The following is a 22,863-nucleotide window of genomic DNA, read 5'->3' as shown; positions in this document are numbered from 1 at the left end:
CCTATCCACACAATTTTCTTTTTCACATGCAAATTACAGATCAATTCACATCAATACTTGATTTAAATAGCGCCAAGTCACAACAAATTCACTCTCAAGTAACATAGAAACAACCCATAGATGCGACATTATTCCCCTGTGTTTTTTACCCTCAGCAGATTGTGTTTTTTAGCTAAATAACTTTGGTTCTTTTACAAACTCAGTCTGAAAAGTGTGTTTCCAGACAAAGAGTGTTGAATCATTACTTTTATGATAAATTGAACCTTTAATTACACAGTACCATGTTATAGTTCTGGTTCAGCCTCACCTTGTGAGAAAATGGTGAGAGGTGGGAAAAGAACTACCAGAAGATTACAGAGATCACAGCACACTGATATTTGGGATCACCGATATTCTTTAGTTTTTAAAACTAAAAAGAATGAATTACATTTGTTTCAGGCGCACGTTATTACGAATTATACTTGTACAGACTAGCAGATTTCTTTGTTTTAGTACAATTCAACAAATTGAATTGTCTATGGCAAGTAATAATAAACTGCACCACAATACGTTTGCATCCAAAGCGTGCTTGAAGTAGACTCAATACAGGCAAGAAATCAGGAGCAACATAGTGAGTGTGAAGAATTTAATGGTAATTAAACTTACAGGCAGATGCAAGACCAAAATGTAAGAAAACAGAAGATGACAATGAAGGCAAGGAGGTTATACCATACACCAGGTGAACATAATCTGGGAATGCTAATCATTTTTTTATATAATCATTTTACTCACAAGTAAATACCATTTACTTGTGAGTAAATAGTGAAAGGAACTTGTATATTCCTTTCACTATTTTCATATCACACAGGCTAAATGAAATGCCTTTGCTTTAGTAACATATTGAAAAGTCAGGAGTATAAAAAAGCTGTATATAACCAAGGATTTTACCCAAAATGTAAATTGTTTTCTCAGACCATAAGCAGATTTTCAGGATGCTTGGACTTTTCCATTTGGTTCCCAGTAGGTGACGGTGGTCCGAGGCTAAACCTCACTTTTCGCTTTAATTAATCCCTGTTGCTTCTGGTTCGCTGCATTCTGAAAGACAGTCATGCACATCTTCATTTCCGCTGCTCAAGGGGTTTAGATCAGCTGGCAGGAGGCTTCACACTATGGCTCTGGAGGAGGCAAGCTGCTTAGTAAAACAAAAATCACCATAAAGATCTGTGAGGCTGGTCAAAATGGCTGCAGACATAATGCACATTACATTTTAAAAAAGACAATCAGGCATCACAATTAATATTTAAATGTAATAATTCAATGGAAACAGCCTGAGAAACCCATCATCAATGAGTGTATGCAAAAGTGACAGTCTTGCCCAAAGGTGCACTGATGGTTGTCATGTGAAAATACATCGATGTATCACTTTTACCCAAGGGTTTAATTATATCAAAAGCTGAGTTGAGTTGAGTTTGTTTTGTCTGAGATCAGCATCTGGAAGTGAAGCTAATTAGGAAAGAGACATCATGAAACTTTAACTTTTGTTTCCAGAATTAGCTCCTACTCAAAATCCCAGAGCTAACAGCAGTGTTGATGAAGAAAAGAAGGTTAGTTACTTCTGCACCGCCTTCAAAACTCCATGATATTTTTAAAAGCGCATCAGCTGTGCACTGCTTATTGCCTGGCATGAAATAAACCCTTTGTGTTTCCCTTCCCAGAAAGTTTAATTTCCTTTTTATTTATTGTGGGTAGCTTTAATGCTATTGAAGAGATATGAGCAGATGATCAACACTGGGGAGTTTTCTGATGTTAATTTTTGTTTGTGAACACACAAAATAAGAAAATGAATCTGATTTGGTAAATTTTCTCTTGTAGTTAATGTCTACTCTCTTCTTGTTTTTCGTGAAAATCAGAAAATAACTAAAAATGCTTCAAAAGGTTGAGTAAAAGTAAAGTTTGCAGGAGTAGAAAATATTTCTAAGAAATTCAGCTGCCTTTAAGTCCAGCATTTATGTTGCAATAACTGTTGTTAAAAGCCACAGCTTAAAATAAATGACTCCATAAACTCTGAAAAAATTACTTATCAGGCTTTTGTTGGCTGGCACTGCTTCTTGTTCTGCAATAATGAAGATGATGGCCTTGTTTGTTTACTGTTGCAAAAAAAAAGTGAACGGTTAATTGAACGGTAATTGCTGACAATTTTTACATTTCAGTTCATATTTGCATATTTGTTGACCATTAGTCTATTTAGTTTTTGAGTGTCCACATTCCACCCTACATCAAGACCCACTGAGGGATATAACATGAAAAATACACTAAGCACAACTTCCTTCTTCATGAAAAGTAAAATGGAGTGGCCTCAGATTTTAGCGGTTGTAGGATTTCTCTTTTGCCTTTGGCAAAAGACCATGAGCCATTTCTCTCGGCAGCTTCTTATGTTATTTACTTTGAAATATCTCCAATTGTCCCAAAATTTGATCTAGTTCAATTTGTTTGGCACCAAATAGAGTAATTCCACAAGAACACATGTTTTTTTTCTTTTTTAATTATTATTATTTTTAATGCTCTACCATTGGTGTTTGAGTGAAAATGAGAAGTTGGTACTTTAGTCTCACACTAAATGATACTGCAGTTGTTGCAGGAATTCAATAATCCAGGCTCTGTTAAGTATTGACTAAATAACTACAGCCATTTCTGTGCAGTGAACCTCTCTTTCTTTGCTCCCTTTAAAGCCATTTCTGAAACCAAGCACAGTCAGACCATTTAGCTTTTAAGTACATGCTGAGATCCCAGCTGTTGCTTGCTCTAATGAGAATCCAGGGTTGCACTGATGGTGCTGATGGCTTGTATTATCGTCACTGCGTTAAAGAGTGTGCTGCTACAAGCCTTAAGCTCATTTCATGAGCTCATTTTGCACATCAGCAATTTCTCTCCAAACCTCAATTCAAATCTTTTATCAATTAAAAGAAAGAGGCACAGAGCATGGCAGCACTTTAAAATCTAACGCTGCTGCTAATCTCCAAAGAGCAAATGTGGAGACCCATCAGCATGTGACAGATAAACCACTGAAAAAATTATGAATGTGTGCTCCCAGCTTGTGTTTATGAAAAGGGCTTTCATCTCACTGTGTGCGTGTGTGTGTGTGATGCTGGGAGTTTCTGTGGCTGCTTAAAAATAAATACTAATCCCTTAAACATTATAGCACATGTGTGCATCAACAGATATCGCAGATGCCCGGCAACCATGCCATGTAAAGAGATTAGACAACAGGAATCATGAATGACTTGGTTTTGCATCCAGTTTCAGACTGGGTCCGTTGATAATTCTCCTAAGATCATGCAACAAACATTCAGAGGGTCTGCAGTCAGGGCTCTGCACATGCAGACTTATTATCTGCCCAGATGTCCCAGCTGGATTCAATGCTGAAGTCATTTGTTAATACTTTGAGTAAGTCATTATATATTTATTAAGACTGGTATAAATCTAAAAGAAATATAATACATGAATCTTTTGCTGCAGTAGCGTAATATCACTCTAAAAGTGTAGATTAATCCAACCTATAATTTAAGCACATGTCTGCAGATTAAAACAAGATACTTAAAATATATAATTTCCTTTTTGATCAAATTAATGGTGTCACCATTTTTGGCACCCCTTCTTTCATTACTTTGTTCAACTCTATTTTGCCCGCATATGACAGTTTTATCCATGTTCAGTAGCATTTCACAATGTATTAGCATACAGAGAGAAGGATCCTTGACTGTTAATCTTTGCACAGTTTCTCTCTGCCATGTGTTTCATCTGTCCAAAGTACACTGTTCTAGTTAAAGTAACAGTAGATTTCATGTTTGTGCTGGTGCAGCATTCAGCCACCAGAACTACCTGTATGCCTGCATGCTGCCTGTCCTTCTGACGTTTCTATTGTTGTTCATTTGGTCATTTCCAAATAAAATCTTTGTGTGTTAAACTGAAATCTGATAATTAAAAAAAATAAATTTTATTTAAATAACTGTTAGAATAAAGTCAATGTAGCACGAAAACATGAAAAATGTCTCATTCATTTCACAAAATCCTTATTGGCTATGCTGATCTTTTGACAGATCTCTAGCTGGAGTTTGTGTCAAGCTCCAAATTTCTAATTACTACTCAGTCAAATCTCCTGTGATTGAGTTTTGCTTTGAAGCTAGCCTGATAAAGGTGTGCACTGAAAAAGCTCTGTACTGTCACAGCTCCTTGTAATTTATGTTTAGGGTCTTTGAAGGATCTTCAAATAGTGAAAGAAAGGATTAAGAACCCAATACTTAGTCATTTAGATTGTTTCTAGAGCCATTGCCAAATATCTCCCCCTACAGTTCAGAAGAAACACTGCACCATTAGTAAAGTTTTCCTTTGGGACTTTTTAATCAGGTTCCTGTTGAACATGTTTCAAAACTGTAGAACATTTATTAAAAATCTCATTCCTCCCTTTTCTACAGTACTACATTTAAAGGAAAAAAAGACATACCGATGTTTACTTTGATTACAATTCATTGGGTGTTTTAAGCCTTAAAATACAATTTGGTCACCTGTTGAACTTTCTGTTTGTCAAATAGAGTGAAATGAAACTGTAAAGTTGTCAAAGGCTGATGACTTTGAAAACCTTTTAAAGCTGTTATATTTCAGTCCTCGGGAAAAGCTTTTTGCATTTGCTTGCTTTCATGACCATATCTTGTCCATGAAATTATTTCAATCATTGGTGACTTTAACTCTTAATATTTTGAGCACTTTTTATCCTTCCACTTACATATCTGCTCATATTGAAATTGAAAAGAAAACGGGGCAGACATGGCTCAGACAACAGGAGCCTTTCCAACTCTGTAAACACACAATGTCTTTGCTTTCCCAAACAATCAAAGATTGGAATGGGAAAAAAAAAATGGCAACATAGTTTAATCTGCTGGAATCAAAACAAGCCTTTACAACCTCGTTGGTGTGTGCTGGCCTAATCTCTGAACTGGTCAGGGAAAAGTCTACACAGTTCAAATCAAGATTTAAGGCCTGTTGGGCTGACTCTCCCTCTATTGGCTTGAGGGCTTGGTGTTTTCGAGCCCTCAAGCCTGAAGCAAAATTAGGGTTACATAATCTGTCCCCAGAGGAAGTCAGTGGTATGGATTCAAATAGAAAATGGGATGCCATTCAATTTCCTTTGTTGTACCTCACTGCAGTGATGTAAGGTTTTCCTGCCTATTCTCACAGTGCCAAATTGGTTTTGTAATGGCAGGAAGCTGATACCCCATGACGTCTGAGTCAACGAGTTTATCAACCGGAAAACTCTGGGAGTTGAACTGCTTCCACATTTATGGTGGCTTTTGCTTATATAGAAAGAAACACTCTACAAATAATTTATTGCAAAGCAAGGGCTTTAATTTTCCATTATTTACGACAACAGCGAGGCTCAGGCTGCCAGTGATCACATTGGAGACAAAAGACTTCCACCATGAAAATATATTCTAAAACCTGAGCACATAGCACTGAGGATTATTGGAAAATAAGTCTATCTCCCCATGCATAATTTAACACCCAGGTCATGACCCTCTGGGTGATGTCTGCTTGAGCCGAGACGGGGTAGCCGGATGATAGATCAGTTTAGAGACAATACCTTTCATAAGTTTCATTATCTAAAGTGGCCAAAGAGGAATCTGAAGGAAGAGTCTTAAAGCAGCTTAGGATGCACTTTCCAGCCCAGAGAAAGCCAGCGGGGCTCTAAAAAAAGGGAAGGAAAAAAAAAGGTGCTCAGATAGATAGAGAGCTGTCAGTGATGAAAGCCAGCGCCTGAAGCTGCTCGCCTGCTCTGCACTTAACACAACAAAGATCTTAGCACAACAGAGATCTCAGCACAGCACCCAAGGTTGTGGCTGACCTCAAGGAGCAAAAGACAGGAAACAGAAGGAGAGGAATTTGAATGATATTTTCTTGACTTGTTTCAGAAAAATTCACTCCCACATACTACACTTTAGCGACATTATAAAACCTTTATTTGGAATAAGTGGAAAATTTGAGAGCCTGCAATCTCACACTCCGAATTATTACAGGCCTTTTTTCAAATTTTATAAACATACTGATAATTATTTATTTTTGTGATTTTCCTTTTCCTTTCAATTGGAGCAAATAAAGATGTAAGAGGGAAAGGAAGCAGGCATACTGTCTAATAAACAGAGTAATGTTATTTATTTAGCATGAAGGGCGGCAAGTGATTGTCGGTCAGTTTTTACAATTGTTTTCTCTTTATTCAGAGAGGAAGTAGTTTACATGCTACATCCTTTGAAAATTCGACCAAAATCAACAATCACTGGATATTACCAAAGGTTAATTAATCAATACAATTTTCAGCACCGTGTTGTATGATGTCAGATGTCACCAACAAACCTTTCTGGCTTACAATTTCCAAAAAATATGCTTCCATTACATGAGAAAGAACATACAATGTATTTTATCTTAAGAACTCTCCATCAACCTGCAGCAGACGCTAATATTTTTTGCTGATTGCTAAATGCATTATTTTCACGCTCACTTTTAAATTGATTATTGTGTTTTATTGTAAATATATTTTCCAGAAAGCAAATTTTCATATTTCTGGTATTGAATAGATATTTGTTGCTTTGGGTTTTGTGAAACCATTTTTTAGGTTTACATTAGGTTTAGTACTGCAGCTGCTCTTTGGAGCCTCCTTGGGAAAACACTGTTTAAGCATCTGCCAAGCCTGGTAAACCCCTAAAACTTGCATTAACATTAGTTCATCTGGAAGTTAAGTAGTCCTTCAAGCTTATTAACATTGATTAGCTAATTCCAAATTCAGGCAAAGTTAGAAGCATTTATATTCAGCCTGACTTACATGTGAAACGATTACATAAAATCATAAAACTCTGATAGTAAACAAAAAAAATTACATAAATTAGTTTACAGGTGGATTTATTTTCCTTTTTCATATCCATGGGTGGGATTCATTTAACTAATGCTTATAAAGGACCTGTTGGAGATTTAGGGGATGGAAAAATTCCTAAGCCCAATCAATGCGTCAGCATCGAGTTACTTCCCTTTTTGTTTCGTTAGCATTGAGATTATTACAAAAAGGTACCAAATGACTGGCTTTTAGCACTGCTAAATCATGAGGTAATTTGTTATGAAGTGTGCAGTAAAAGTATAGAGAGCCACTTCATGAAGCATGTGTGAATGTTTCAATAAAAGAAGAAAATGTAGAGGTCTTGAACAAGGGAAACTTGATAATAAGTAACAATGAGAAATGAACTGAATATGAAAAGCCCTGTTAAACATGAATAAACAACAAGAAAATGATTAAGAGAAAACAACTAATCATTTATATCATAATGTTTAATTGTCATTTTACACAAATATTGTATTTTTCAGTTTGAACTGTTTTTCATTCAATCAGTTGTGATTCATTAGTACTAAATGGTTCATCCAGACAAAAATAACCTGACAAGGTTAAGTACAAGATGTTCAATGTGGTAAAGATGGGATAGGCTCTAGGCAAGTTTCAACATGCTACATTCCACTGAAATGCAGCATGTCAGTAGTTTAAAGATTGGTTTATTAATTAATCTCAAGTGTTGATGCATCCGTCCAAGCATATTTTTTGAAGTGAAGAGGAAGATGCTGAAATTGAAGTTGTTCCTAATGGTCATGAGCATTGCTTCAGTGGGAATGGGAAGAAGAACAATGAAAACAAAGAAGGTTTTTGTGTTCTGTTGTTGTGCAAAGGACAACAAAAGGGCAGTATACTCATTGTAAAGTCTGAAATATGTCTGTGTATTGTCAGCTTTATACTGCTTTTATAACAGTATAAAATACTGTATATAAATTACAACAGTAACAATTCAGACTGATCTAAGGGAAGACTTCCTATTTTTTCTGTTTTTGTTTGGAGCATTAGGATCAAAAAGATCATTGCATGCATTCATTAAATAAATTTAATAAAGGACTAAGGAACACTTGTGTTTAGTGTAGCTGCATTCATTATATTTATATGAATCATAAACAGCCGTAGAAATTAAGCCGAATATCCAAATGCCTCATGACGGACTAAACATCTGTGATCACATCAAACATAAAATCAGATATGAGATGTCAAGCCAAAAGAAAAATCTTGAGTTTTTAATGAATTTATTAAAGAATAATAATACATTTATGAATGTTTATCCAACTTGAAGGTGTAATGATAATGATTGCATACTCAAGCTGTTCCATCTAAGCTGCTTTATTTGTTAATGGAGGAGTGGTTGCATGCAAAATGAACCAGTGGCAATACAGTCATGTATCACTGGACATATGAGGCATAGAGGATGTTCTTATATTTAGATTGGTGACTAGATGTTCTGGTCTGCTGTATGACAATAGAAGTCACACGACACATTCATATATACACACATGACTTGCAGGACAAGGAAGTACTTCACCACCAGACAGCAGAAAGACATGCAATATGAATATGGTGTCTATTTAGGCCATGCTGTGGGAATTTATTTACTTCAGGTGTTTATATGAGTAATTCTTTTGTGCCGTGTTGCTATGATCTTTATTTTGATTTGTCTGAAATAAAGTTCGAAATTGACTGTTGATAAATAAACATAAAATGAAATACCAGCATTTTTATTATTTTTCCAATCTTTAGAAAGCATTTTAAGAAATTGTGTTCAGGATGGACACTTCTTTATTTTCTTTCATTAAAGGTTATTTTAGCATACACTGCTTACACATAAATATATCCCATTTAAAATAACAAATAGAAACCTTCAACTTAAAGACCTTCATGTTTGATAATACTGCTAATGTTCATGGTCAAACTTTAGAGTCTGAGTCTGAAATAATGCAGATTTTTTTTTAGCATAGTAAATTTGTTCATTCTCTGAACTACTCTACGATAAAATTTGAAACAAACAAAAAAATTTCATCCTTCTAAATTCACCTCGCATAGCTATCGCAGGGTAACAGCTGTCAGCAGTACAAGCTATAGTACTTTCAGTGTAGTAACATGCGCCTCAGGAGTTTGGACAGTATATTTGATGTGCTGGGTTTAGTGAGAACCTTCAACTTTCCCACTGAGTTCTGACACATTTCAGTTAATTTTTATAACCAGAAGCTTTGAAATTTGAGCTTCTGACTCAAAATGGAAAAAAAATTGAGTACTTTTGTGATTCTTTTTGTCTATATGATAGTACTTGAAAGATTGTATTTTTAGTTGTGGAACTTGTTATAAAAGCCACAAGAATAAATTATATTTTATTACAAGCTCAAAATACTTACAAGATCTGACCCATTTCCTCAATCAGTTAGATTATTTCCCCTTATAGTCACAAATTCCCTAATTATATGTTCTCATTAAGATAAAGATAATTAATATTAATGTAATTTAATGGTATTCATTATTTTTTTTATGCAGCAGCACAGAATTTGCAGCACTTCAGTCGTCTGTGTAAAGTTTTGGACATTCCTGTGTAACTTGACACTTGACATCATCCTGCTCTTTCAGGAAAACCAGATGTAGCTTCCCTGTACGGAAAAACAGAGAAAAAACTCCTCCCCATACATGGAGTTTCCATTTTACTTCCTTAAAATCCTGCCAATATAAACTCGCACACTGACCTACTTTAGCAACACAGGCACAGAACTTCACACCTAGAAGACTTCTCGAAACTTTTCAAACTTCTGAGCCCGAGGTAAGTCTGCTTATCATGCACGTTTACTTTTGTTAAGCCTTTGTGTTGAGCAGGGCTCGTGTCAGAAAAGGCTTTAAGCAATCTGAAAGCACAGATGTTTTGTAACCTACTAAAAGCTGACCGGCTGGTGTAATAAAACAAGCTCTGGTGTGAAATGAAGCTAAACTTAGTTCTCTCAATTGCGGCTAAACACTGTATATTTCACTATATAAATAATCCATGTGAAATAAGTTAATTTCTACAACATAAAAGAACCCTCAAGAGGACTATCTGTGTGACTCATGCAGAAACATAGCGCCCACACAGGTAATTAAATGCACATTTGCTTTTTAGGCGAAGCTCTCTAACAGATCACCATAAAGGTGAAGCTATAGCTCTGCATATATAATCAATGTGTGTAGGAAGCAAACGATGCAAAGCCATGCACTTCTTCAAAACAAAAGGAAACAAGCTGGTTCCTGCTGTTTAGAATGAAAACCCCAGAAAGTCATTGGCCTTTAACTGGAAACTGTGAACAAATGCAGATTAGATGCACAGTTTCATAAAGAGAGACTTGATGAAGTGAAAGCAGAGAGCTGGAAGGGCTGCGAAGTCTTTAAGATAAATATATCTTGGTGAAATAACAAGCTTTTCTTCACATCATGACTTGGATCTTTTGTCCTTTTGTTGTAACTATACAATATAGAATCAGAGAGAGAATGTTGTTTTTTTCTTTTAAAGTTACCTGTCTTCTTACTTGAAGCAAACCTCAGGCTGCTTTCACCCACAGCTTGTATAAAGTTTTCCTAACAGAAAAAAAAAGTGTATGCACATTGTTCGCTCTTTAGTCATCAGCACATGACAGAAACCCGGAAATTGGAACCAGAAAAAAGTTTGGATAAGAGCCAGGTGATGGTTGGGGGCTTCTTTTTTTTACTCAAACAGTTACCGTTCTTCACTGATGCAATGAATTAAGTTAATTATAATTGCAAATACATTTATTGCCAAATAATGGGATAAAAATAATACCAACTGACCAAAAAGCACTTGTGTATTAAATCTGGGTGTGATTATTATTATTATTATATTTTTTTTTACTTTCAGGATGTTGTCGTGTGTGTGTGTGTTGCTGCTGGCTGTCTCAGCACTGAGCCACATGGATGAAGCCTTTCTGGAAGCTCAGTGGGAGCAATGGAAGACTACACATCAGAGAGAGTACAATGGTTTGGTGAGTGACTGCTAAAACAAACTCCGTATCACACAACACTTATCTGCCACTGAAGCCTGTGGCAGTTTCTGATATGGGTGACATGGGCAACATCGCAGGTCACCCATATCATCTTGTGGGTGATGGCATGAGCAGCCCCCTGCACCCACCTTGGGTCCTTGTATTACAAAAATATAATTTATGATGTTAAAATCATTATTAACCTTTTACTGTTGACAACACAATCAAGTTTTTCTCTCAGGCTAGTCATGTGGATTGCAGTATTTATAAAGCAGTTGTAATAGAAAATGCTTATTCACCACAGGACACCTTTGTTTGCTAACAGTAACTGACTTGTGTGGGGTTTAAATGGGGTAGATAACAACTCCTGGTTGTAAGACCTGAAAGAAAAAATAAAGTCTTCTGGGGAAATGAGAAATAAAAGACCAGTGTGTTTGAGACAAAAAGAAGCAGAAATAAAAGAGGACATGCGTCAGAATTGACTATACTGATCGTTTTTTGTTTTTTTTTATTCTGACCATTGCATTCAGAAATGACTTAGAGAGTGATAAAAGACAAGAAACAAGTTAGTAAAATGTCTCATCTTTGTCAGATAAAAATCCCAATCATTGTTATATTCATAATAATCATTCTCCCATCAGCTGAAATCATGAGGGAAAATCCAATTAGCCCATTTACTGAATAGCTTTTATTAATTTGGGTCATCTTGACTCTGATGGTGAAGCATAAGAGCAAGAGTCAGAAATTCCCAGCAGAGGAAACCTCCATCACCCCTGACTTATTTTATGCCCCCCTATTTTTTAAAATTTGTCTCTTCTGCTAAATTTTCACTCCTCTGTCACATTGATTTTTAAAAAAACAAACATTTTTAAGTTCTTGGCAGTGAAGATAAAAGAGAATATGAGTTATTTGGTGTTAAACCAGAGCTGACTCCAAATTTATTTCGTCAGTGCTTGCAGAGCATCTGTCATCCTTGTTTGCGCTTCACCTCCAGCTAAAGGTCAGCTCTCTGCAGCTGTAGAGTGTGTTAGCATCTACACTGTGTGAAGATGAGTGTGAAGATGCATGTTTACTATGCCACTCAGTCTTGTTTTTCTATACAGAATATGAGCATGGCTTTTATACAATTTTAACTGATGTTGTGCAGACACAGATGATATTTTATGTAGTAGACAGATTAATCTTTAATGTTTTTAATTTGCATTCCTTGAAAACATCCTCAAGATCAGTTCTTTACCTCTACAGTTTGTCCAAACTGTTCCTACAGGATTGATATTCCCTGAAGCAAGTTTGGTCTCCACATTAAAGCATACCACATTAAGTAGTTGAATAAAGTCATAAAAAATGAATTTCATTGGGCTGCACCAGCGTGTTTGTTGCCCATTTTCCTCACAAACAAGAGTCAGAGAGGTTGGTGAAAACCCAACAGCTTAACTGGTGAGTTTGCTTCTCAGTCAGTGTCTCCAATTCCTCATCATCACCTTTCAAAAATCCCTAAGCAGAGATAAAGGTGATGTTTAGCAGCTGCACCACAGCCCAAAGCCTGTTGGCTACATTTTGTCCCTCAGACATATGGCTAAATGCAAATATTGTGTTTTGACATAATAAAGTGCCTAATTCTGATTAAAACAACTGTTTAAAAGAAAATTACTGGGAAAATAACACGGGTTAAATTGTCCTAATTAATGTAATTAGGCTACAATACACCAAGCTTTTTTCTTCTTTTCAGCGTGCTAATTATAATGAAATTTGCCCTGTTTGCCCAGATTGGTTTGCATCAGCTGTCAGGTCTTTATACAGATGGGAAATAACAAATGTAATTGTTTTTTTTTTTTCATTTTTCTTCTATCATTTTTTGCACTATCCTTTTTTTACTCCTAAGGAAATACATCTGTACGGAGCAAAATTAATTGGCTCTTACTTGCAAGAGTTGAAGAAGAGTTAGAAATGTGTGTATATATATATATATATATATATATATATATATATATATATATATTTTTTTTTTTTTTTTTTTTTTTACATACATTGTTCTAAACAAAACGTAAAGTGTTCTTTCTGTTACCTTTTCCATACGTAGCAATGACAAAGAGCGCTCGCCGTATGTAGGTCAGCATTTCACAGAACAGCTCTCTCCCATACACAGCCTGGTTGCTGGTTTTATGCAGTCACCAAGTAATGGATTCACAGCCTGCAGGTGTTATAAGTTAGTTGCTATTTAAGCTTGAAAAATGGGAATATGTATTCAACATCCATTGTGATTTAGTCCTTGATAACTTAGCTTGCTTTCCTACATTTTTCTTTACTACTAAAGAATAAAATTTTTGATTCTGGTTTTCCACTGCCTACTGATTTTAACACTAAAGCTTAAATTAACTATTTTCAAATGTGAAAGTTCACACTAAAATGTAATTAGTTGGTGAAACATAAGCGTTTTAAAAATGTCTTATAATAATGCTTGAAAAACTAAGAACTCAGGAGAAAATGATTCTTTAAAAGGCTGCAGAGGATGAGTGCAGTTGTGCCTTTTGAACTGACATCAGGACTTGAAAGCTGTCTTTGTTTGACTCAGGATGAAGAAGGGATCCGCAGAGTCATCTGGGAGAAGAATATGCGAATGATTGAGGCTCACAACCAGGAAGCAGCACTGGGCATGCACTCCTACGAGCTGGGGATGAACCACCTGGGAGACATGGTATGCTAATGCTTCCTTCTCCATCTGTGTAGAGTTAGGTTAAAGTGCATTACACATGCACATCTCAATAAATTGTATATATTTTTTGTTCCAGTGTTTTATTAGAAAAACACACATATCTGTTCTTCTTTTCTCCTTTTTGTGGTCATATGTGATGCACCACTGTCTGCATTTTTTTAATCCAGAACTGTATTTCCAACAATTCTATGACTTTTAGTATTCCTGTTATTGTTAGAACACATTCTTTTTTATCCACCACATTTTAGACTCAGTCCATTACAATAGACCTGCCACACTCTAGATGCAACCTACTGATTATATTCTTTATTCAATTAAAAAGAAGTTAACATGAAAACTTCATGATGTCTGTAAATGTTTTGGTTTTACTTACATGGCTTTCACTGATGGGATAAAATATAATCAAGATAGTTCTTCAGGTTTTACAAAAGCAAAAATAATAATATCAGTATTTTCTTAATCTGCTAAAACACTGCTACTTAATTTGCCATGTATGCTGACACATCTAAGAAGTGCATGGGGCTTAAATCTAAGTATGTACATTGGGATAAAGAGTAAAAGAAACTACAGTTTCCTGTTACTTCTGCAGTGATGTCACTGTCTATTTTTTTTCCCTAATGACCATCTCACCATCTTGGGTTGAAACTTCAGCAATCTAAACTCATTATATGAGTACCTTCAAGTGGCTAATTAATTATTAGCCAATTTAATGAAACTGTCTGTTGGACTAATCATAGATTCTTTTTACTTGAAGTCATTAAATTATGGTAAATATTTCAAACATTAGTTCTTCAGCATTTCTTTTTCTATACACCATATCCTACTGTCAGTTTTTTGGCCTACCCCCTCTTTGCTGCAGCAAATGCTAAGCTGTCTGAAATCTTCCATAGGCGATGCCATGCCTGTACACAACTGTCTTCCTGCTACTACATGTTGTTAATCAAAAACTAATTGGAAAGCAGACTTCATTAACTGCAGCATGCCAGACTTTGGACTCATTTGTTGGAGGCAAATTGTGTACATCCAAATTCTAGATTAAGGACTCATTTATGTTCTTGTTTAAACAGGTGGCTGTAAATGAATGATGCCTTCAAATTTTCATTTTGACTAGAAGACATTGAATTAAATGAAGGAGCTCAACAGATGGCTGTGTTCCTTCCTCCTGCCTGTTTTTAGACCGAGCTGGGCTGAAATCTCAGCATAAAACTGATAGGAATGAAGGGAAAACATAATCACTGAATACCAAGTAACCAGCTGTGCGTTGTGACAGCCAAATACAAAACCAGAAATCACATAATATCCCCCATGCTGTTCTTTTTTTTCCTTTTAATTCCCCTTACACACTCTTGGGCTTTATCTTGTTTCGACATTGGTGTTGAGAAAAAATGACATTTCATTTCATGGTAACCTGTGTTAAGCCATCTCTTCATAAATTCCTTTTCATCCTCTGTCACCTTGCTGAATCAGTTCCTCTGTCTCTCATATCTCTGTTCACTTGTCCTTGTCATAAATCTTAAAATGAATCCCTCTGCTATTATTAGGTTTAAGTACTTAAATATTTTTCTTATTATATATTCTTTCAAGAAACAGAGAAACCATTTATTGTTGAGATGAGACAGTAAAATGATTGAATCTGATCAACTCAACCTTTCTTTCCCTGGTTATAAAAACTTACTCTTTGAGAGACACTCTTTGATTGTCATCTGTTATCTTTGAAACATGAACAATGTAACTATTAGGCATTTTTGTGTTCCTGCAGACATCTGAGGAAGTGGCGGAGAAAATGACTGGCCTCCTGGTGCCCATGGATCATGAGCGTAGCTTCACCATGGCATTTGATGAGTCCGTGTCCAAGATTCCCAAATCCGTCGACTACCGCAAGAAGGGCATGGTGACCCCGATTAAAAATCAGGTCAGAAAACAAAAACAAAATGATTCTCTTTCAGACCAACTTCTTTATTTTGGAAGTTATTTCCAAAAAGCACTCCACTTGCTGTGGTTTAAGGACCATGAAGAGTCTATCTGAGTAAATATTTAAAGCTACAAAAGATTGCTCACTAAACATAAAAGGAACTAAATATGGAAATATGGCATTTTGCAGAAAGAGTTCATCATTGCTCTGCTTTTTATAAATGGATAATATTATTTGAGCATGTTCCAGCTGTGATTGGGCACCCTGCACCGTTCACTAATTATAGGACCAATGCATAAATCCATATAATTTAAAATTTTAGGAAAATTTGTGGTCATTAATTACCTTTTGTATGGATATCCTTGGACATTAAGAGAACAGGCAGGGAAATTAAGAGCTTACTTTGCTCTTTCTTCACGTGGACAAAGTGGAGCAACATTCTCATGATAATGTCTTTATCCATCAATAAAAAAACCTAGTCAAAATAAAGAAAACATCTGAATATTAAAAAGGTCTAACTTGGATTTCATCTGAGGACCTTTGACCTGTGAAGTTACAAGATATGTTTGCATTCACTTTGAGGGGACCTATTGCTTTTGCCTTTACATTTCATTAGTCTTAAGCTTAAAAAAGCCATGAGAAAAATCTAATGTAAAATGGAACATTTTGACCAATCTGCTGGGTGGAAGGGTAAATGCTAAGATCCAACTCTAAGCTTCTTCAGTCTTTAAATAAGGTCCCTTTCCCCTGTCCTTCACAGTTTCAGAGGAGAGTCACACTGTCTAGCTTTACGTACCTACAAGAGACTGATGCCCTGTCCAGTAAGATGGGATATTTTCCTTAAACTTGCTGCAGGAAAATCAGTACTAGGGCACTGTTTCCACATCATGAGAAAATTAATCTTAATCTCTGTCATTGATCATGACAGTATAAACCAATCTAACAATGATCAAAATGAAATATATTCAGTTACTACAAGCTTAAATGGTAGAGCAGGTCAATAGACAAGGAGATGCACTTGAATCACAAATGGATGCATTTATCTTTTGTCAGACTGTGAAAGAAATACAGATTCACGGTGTTTTAATTAAAGTGGATCGTGACACTTAAGGCAACCAAGTTAAGGTGTTGGTCGACTAAATAGTTGGCAGAGATACTGCAGTGCCGTAACATAGACAGATATAAAACGGGGAAGTACAGCTGCCATTCTGGTAAATATGATGAACAACAAAAAGCATGTGAGCACCAAAAGAATAACAACACATACCTTTCATGTGATCAAACGCTGAAGGTATGTGATGAAGCAGAAATGTTTGCAAAGCAGGTACGCAGACTGTAGACAGAAAGGTTTGATTATTAATCACCAAACAGCAATGTTCAAGGTGAAAACTACGTCTTTGTGAGTGCTTCATGACTTTCATAGCAACCATCATGTTTCTAGGTATCTGAAATGAAAAAAAAAATATGACGGGTATGTTTTTACATAAAACATGATGCAAACGTTTCAAAAGCATTGAGAACAAAGTTCCCAAGCTTTTCATGGAAGAAAGTTAAGAAAGAAACACAATTTTTGCAAATGATTAATCACCTGGGAACTCATGAGGTTGCTTTTAAAAAAATAGAAATGCAAAGTGAGAAGACTTCAAATAATTACTTGTAACTAAATGTAGAGAAAATAATATTGGAAAGGGGACAGATGTTGCTTGACAATGAAAAAGCTCTAAACATTAAAAACAACATCAATCAGCAGGCTACAATGACGTCTAGAGAACAGCAGCTTTTCAGCTTTGAAATACTGAAATTGATGTGAAAGTGAAGAGAATACTTAATACCCTCAGAAATACCTGGAAATACATTTTTCAAAATATAAGCTTCATTTACTCTAAACATAATGGATAAAGCAATTATTGCAGTAAGAGCCCAGTCACGTAACAGGGAAAAAAGCCTGTGTTCACTGCTAATGGATTTCAGAGACAAAGACCAGGCTGTGATTATAAAATGTAATTAGTCATCATGAGAGAATTGAACACTCTGGGGTTATTTATGCAAACTGTTGTCCCGCAGAACAGGAAGTGGACTAAGCATAGTGAAATCTGGTTTACATCTGTGATTCCTGCTAATAGGCAGATCAGCTTCAGAACAATGTCATGTTATCTAATGAACATCGGAGCTGGTAGAGACACGCTGAGCCCACAGCTGGCTGAACATTTTCTCTTTGACGCTTATAGATTACAAAATTCCTCTGGGACGAAATTTTGTTTGCTTAAAATGATGCTAAATTTTCAGCTTAATTTTTTAAAAATCTATGAAATGTATAGGTCATGTCTCATCCTTCATCTCTGCAGTACTGAATTTTAATTCACACATAGAGATGTCAAAATTACAAAAATGACAAACTTATGAATCTCCTTCCTTGTTTATTGTTAGGGGAAATAAAGAACTTAATATTTCACTTTAAGATTATTTTTGGTATCTGCTTTTTATTAATTTGCTGTTTTGATTCAAACATATCCACCTTAATTTGTAGGATATAACTCATTTCAAGAGTTTCTCATCTAAGAGTCTTACTGAAAAAAAATGTCATTATTGTATCGCCCCCTTGTGGTTCAGTTTCATACCTGCAGAAACGACATAAATAGGTTGATCTAAGCGTCTCCTTTTCTTCCTGTTATTCATGAATTATTCAACATCGTGGCAGCAGTCTCTGCATACTAACAGCTCTGCTGATGTCTCATCCCCAGGAGATTTTATGCTACTCTGTTATTATGCCCTAATGTTTTGTTTGATTGTAATCAATTTTAATTTTCGCCGAGATCAAATAGATGATCAGGGCTCTAAATTAATCTGGTTGCACATTTGTAAATGTTTTACAGAGAGCACTAGCTTGTTATAAAGATCTATGTGTGGAGGAGAAGCTGTTTAAAAATTCATGGTCAAATAATTAGTGGAAATTTACAATTTTGTGGTGGAGTCACTTGAAACAGCATTATTCCTTTGAGTTTTTAGTTGTCTGGGTTAAGCATTCGTTTCTCAAAATTTTGAGTTCTAACCTTAAAGTGTATTCTTAAATCGGTTTAACTGTTAGATACGTACCACAGGCATGCACTTAATGATGCCCGAATGATACCACAGAAACAATTCTCATTAAGTCTCTAATCCGTCTGAAGTCAAATTTATTCTTAACAAACTCTGCCCTCCAGCGTTCAGACAGTGTAATGCAACCACTACTTTCTAAAACATTTCTTGCACTGGAAGTGTTTGAGTCAGCTGACTTTACAATGATAAGGTTTTTGAATGTTTAAATTTGCTCGTTGTTATTGCTAAATAATATTACTCTGAACAGTAGACGGTATAACTACTTCTACTAATTTAACCTTGAGCTCTCGGTTATGTCCTTCCTGACAGGGTTCCTGCGGCTCCTGCTGGGCCTTCAGTTCTGCCGGGGCGCTTGAGGGCCAGCTGGCCAAGAAGACGGGTAAGCTCATCGACCTCAGCCCTCAGAACCTGGTGGACTGCGTCAAGGAAAACGACGGCTGTGGAGGTGGATACATGACCAACGCCTTCAGCTATGTGCAGGAGAATGGAGGTATTGACTCGGAGGAAGTCTACCCATATGTCGGACAGGTGAGAAACTCATTTATTAAAGCTTTATCTTTTGTATAGTCTTTATGTGTTTGTTGTAAAAGTGGAGTGAGATTCAGATTTTTTCCATACATCTACTAAATCCCTGAGGGCCTATGAGCAACCTTTGGATGGAAATGAGGTTGAAAACCTCACTTGACTCATTTTTATTTTAGTTTTTGAAAGCCTTAATTTTGCGGTTTTGAATGGTTCAACAAAAACGGAAAGAATTATGAGAGCTTCTAGGTGTTAGCTTCAAACATAGCATGAAACTGTAAAAATCACCAGTTCTCCTTTTGTCTGTCAGACATGGCGTGTTGATCACCTCACGTGTCACAATGTCATCAATAAAGAAAGTAGACATTTTTCTGTAAAACACGAGCTAAAGTATGACCAAAATGTGACTCGGCAGAAGTGACGAGGTAGAAACTTTCCCGCAAAATAAACGAATGTTTCCTCTTCTGTTTCTGAGAAAGTTCATTGTTTCAACTGTGGGAATGTGATCAGTCAGGTAATGTGAGATGGGCATTTGAATGTAATGTCACAAGGTCAAAATCATCAGGAATACATTTTATTCCATTCATGTTTTTCTTTTTTTTTAGCTTCTTTGTTCAATTTTTTAAAATTCCACCAAAACTGTTCTGACTTTTTCATCTTTTGTTGTGTCTGTAGGATCAGCCTTGCCGTTATAACTCATCCGGCATGGCAGCCCAGTGCAAAGGCTACAAGGAGGTGCCAAAAGGTGATGAGAATGCGCTGGCAGTTGCTCTCTTCAAAGTGGGCCCAGTGTCTGTGGGCATCGACGCCACACAGTCATCCTTCCAGTTCTACCAACGAGGTCAGTGACAGATTACATCTTCACATGACTTCAATAAAAGCTTTAAGTAAAGAAACGCAAAACCAACAGGTAGACTTTCTTTTTTTCACACTTGAATCAGTGTGAAATGTGGATTTTAAAGTTTATGCTTTATATTCCTTCATGGTGAAAATTTATTCCACATTTTACCTGAAGCTACTTAGAATCCTTAGTAGTGCCTACTGCTGACTAGGCGTTTTTTAACTCCCAGTTCAGCAATAAGACTCCTGAAATCAGGTCTTTTGAAGTCTGTAATTACTTGAGAAAATATTGATTTTATTAAAACCTAATTTAAGTATTTTTAAACTAAATTCACACTTGTTTTCTTGAAATTTGGAGTCTTTAAATGTAGTCTCGCTGATGTAGATAATTGATTTATGAGAGGGAGAAAACTGGAATATTTTATATCTTGCAAATTAAAAGAGAAATTAAATATATATTTTTAGAAATTGCAAAGTTTTATGGACTTTCAGCTCAAGGTTGTGTGTCTCTCATCTGTGACATTATCAGGCATTTACCACGACCCTAACTGCAACAAAGAGGACATCAATCACGCCGTGCTTGCAGTTGGCTACGGTGTGAACACCAGAGGAAAGAAGTACTGGATCGTCAAGAACAGGTGGGGCTCCTCAGCTTTCTGGAAGGCATCAGGTGGCTCTTGGTGTCAACTAAAGGAAAGCTGCATTATTTGCTGCTCTGCTGCTGATTTGATGCCTGACAGCTGATGTTTTCTTCTGACAAACTGATAAACTGAAACGCTGCTTCACCCCTGGTGATCTTCAACATGTGCTGTTCTTTATGTTGTCACCGCAGCTGGGGAGAGACCTGGGGGAAAAAGGGTTACGTCCTGATGGCACGCAACCGTGGCAACCTGTGCGGCATCGCCAACCTTGCCAGCTACCCCATTATGTGAACAAAAGACTGGTGAAAAGAAGGGAGGACAAGGAAAACTTACATGGACTTTGAAACACCACTACAACAAAATTATCAACTTGTTTGCACTGCAGAGTTTTTCTGATTCATTGTGTGAAAACAAGACAGGACATGAAAACATTGCTGGCAATGTAAGTTCCTCCCTTCCTGTGGTTGGAGAGTCAGTTCCTATAAATGTTCTTTTTTTCTCGTGATCCTGTGTTTTGTTCAAGCACTTTTACTAGTAATTCAAATGCAAGTTGTTGTTTTCTATTAAGATGAATAAAATTTTAAATTCGAAACTGAAATCATGTTAATTTATTCTCTTTCTTTTTTGGCTCAACCCCAAACTCCCATTTTTTACATAATCCACAAATTGCCAAACAAAAACGACCCATTTTAGGTTAACTAAACTTTATCATGCTAAACCCTGAAGCCAAATAAAGAGAAAAAAAAATAATGGTTCCTGTATTCAGCTCTATAAATGTAAACAGAAAAGGAATTCTTTGAAACCCTTATCTATTTCCAATGTATCCATGATAAATAATCTGAAAACAAATGAACCAATCTGAGAAAATCAAAAATCAAATAACTGGCTGATTCATCAACAAAAGTTTCAATTCTCTATGGAACTTGGAGTATTGCATCAGTTTTGACCTAATATGCAACATCCTGCTTGGTACAGCGACCAAAAACAAGTTCTCTTTGAACAAAGCTTCCTCAGAATCTTTCACATTTTGTTTACAAATTGACAAAGTCCTGAGCTGCAGTTTGTAGGCATAAAACACTTATAGATGTTGCATTGTTTCCAGAATATGATATTATTACTTGCATGAAGAAGTCTCCCGTATGCAACAAAATAAGTCAAACGCCACCAATAAACAAAAATGTGAAACATATTTGCTGACATTATAAATATGGAATTTTATGTATGGAGCAAAATTACAATTGGTGAAAGCAGACATCATGCATCACTGGCTTCAAACAAGAACTCATATCATTACTCTGACCATATTGTTCTTAGAAATACAAGGACTCTAGTATAGCAATCATTGCATGTCAATGTATCCATACACTGCTACCTACCAGGCAGCCAGTACAAAAGCAAGAATGTCTTATAAATGTCTTACTGGGCCTTGTGTAGTAATACATTTGTGCATAAAAAAAACTATTAACATTAATGAAGATAATAGTTGAAACTTTGACCTCTTCTAACCATATTTATCTTCAAAATACTCCAACAACAGAACATTTTTATAAACATAGTTTGTTATTGTACTGTAACTTGCCATCTTTGTCACCAAAACATTGTGTTTTGCAGATTAACTTGCACATTAAATTCTAGTGGACCGTATAAAACTTTTCTTTCAAATATTCTGACCAAAAAACAATACCATAATAGAAATAACATAACATTGTTTTAAAAAGTTACAATAAAGTGTGGCTCATGAATGTGTTGAAAACTAATAGCATTTGTGATTCAAAAATGTATTCTGCACTTCTGCGATGTTCAAGATCTTTTAATGGATTCCTCCTCATAGTTCACCCTGTCACTGACCTCCAGGAACCACTGTGAACTCTTGACCTTTCATCCATAACTCTTTGAGGTCAAATTTTCAACTTGACCTCCACACTTTGGTCCAGAGACCGCTCCAGTTGGAGCTGAATGTTGGATGGATAATCAAAAAGTGTTTGCTGCCCTTCAGAGCATTTTTAGAGACCTTCTTGACCTTTTGTTGTTGCAACAAAATGTTTATTGTGTTTAGATTTAGAAAAAAACTAAATGGAGAAGAAAAACATAATATAACCAAACATAACAATCATAGGTACTCCAAAGCAATTCTAAAAAAAAACAATTACACACGAGGATAAAAATTGTTAATATTTCTCTGTTAATGACCAACAAACTTACAATAGTCACAAAAATAACCTGAAACTGAGAAAAGTTTTATT

General features: G+C 35.9%; 1 protein-coding gene across 1 annotated transcript; it reads left to right on the top strand.

Moving 5' to 3' along the window:
* Window positions 1–9,581: 9,581 nt before the first annotated feature.
* LOC102230067 (cathepsin K-like) lies at window positions 9,582–21,218 on the top strand. The gene is made up of 8 exons (XM_023331643.1): window positions 9,582–9,689; window positions 10,773–10,896; window positions 13,469–13,591; window positions 15,369–15,521; window positions 18,927–19,145; window positions 19,815–19,980; window positions 20,509–20,617; window positions 20,812–21,218. The coding sequence occupies exons 2-8, from the start codon at window positions 10,774–10,776 to the stop codon at window positions 20,909–20,911; spliced, it is 993 nt and encodes a 330-aa protein (XP_023187411.1). The 5' UTR covers window positions 9,582–9,689; window position 10,773; the 3' UTR covers window positions 20,912–21,218.
* The last annotated feature ends 1,645 nt before the right edge of the window (window positions 21,219–22,863 follow it).

The sequence above is a fragment of the Xiphophorus maculatus genome, chromosome 3 (assembly GCF_002775205.1).
Source record: "Xiphophorus maculatus strain JP 163 A chromosome 3, X_maculatus-5.0-male, whole genome shotgun sequence".
Lineage (NCBI taxonomy): Eukaryota > Metazoa > Chordata > Actinopteri > Cyprinodontiformes > Poeciliidae > Xiphophorus > Xiphophorus maculatus.
This window is presented reverse-complemented; position numbering and strand designations above follow the sequence as displayed.

What these genes read in the sequence shown, in the direction of transcription:
- LOC102230067 (XM_023331643.1), top strand. Translation starts at nt 10,774, where the DNA reads ATGTTGTCGTGTGTGTGTGTGTTGCTGCTGGCTGTCTCAGCACTGAGC. An exon ending in TGAACCACCTGGGAGACATG is followed by an intron (nt 13,592 to 15,368) that starts GTATGCTAATGC and finishes GTGTTCCTGCAG; the next exon opens with ACATCTGAGGAAGTGGCGGA. An exon ending in CTTCCAGTTCTACCAACGAG is followed by an intron (nt 19,981 to 20,508) that starts GTCAGTGACAGA and finishes TGACATTATCAG; the next exon opens with GCATTTACCACGACCCTAAC.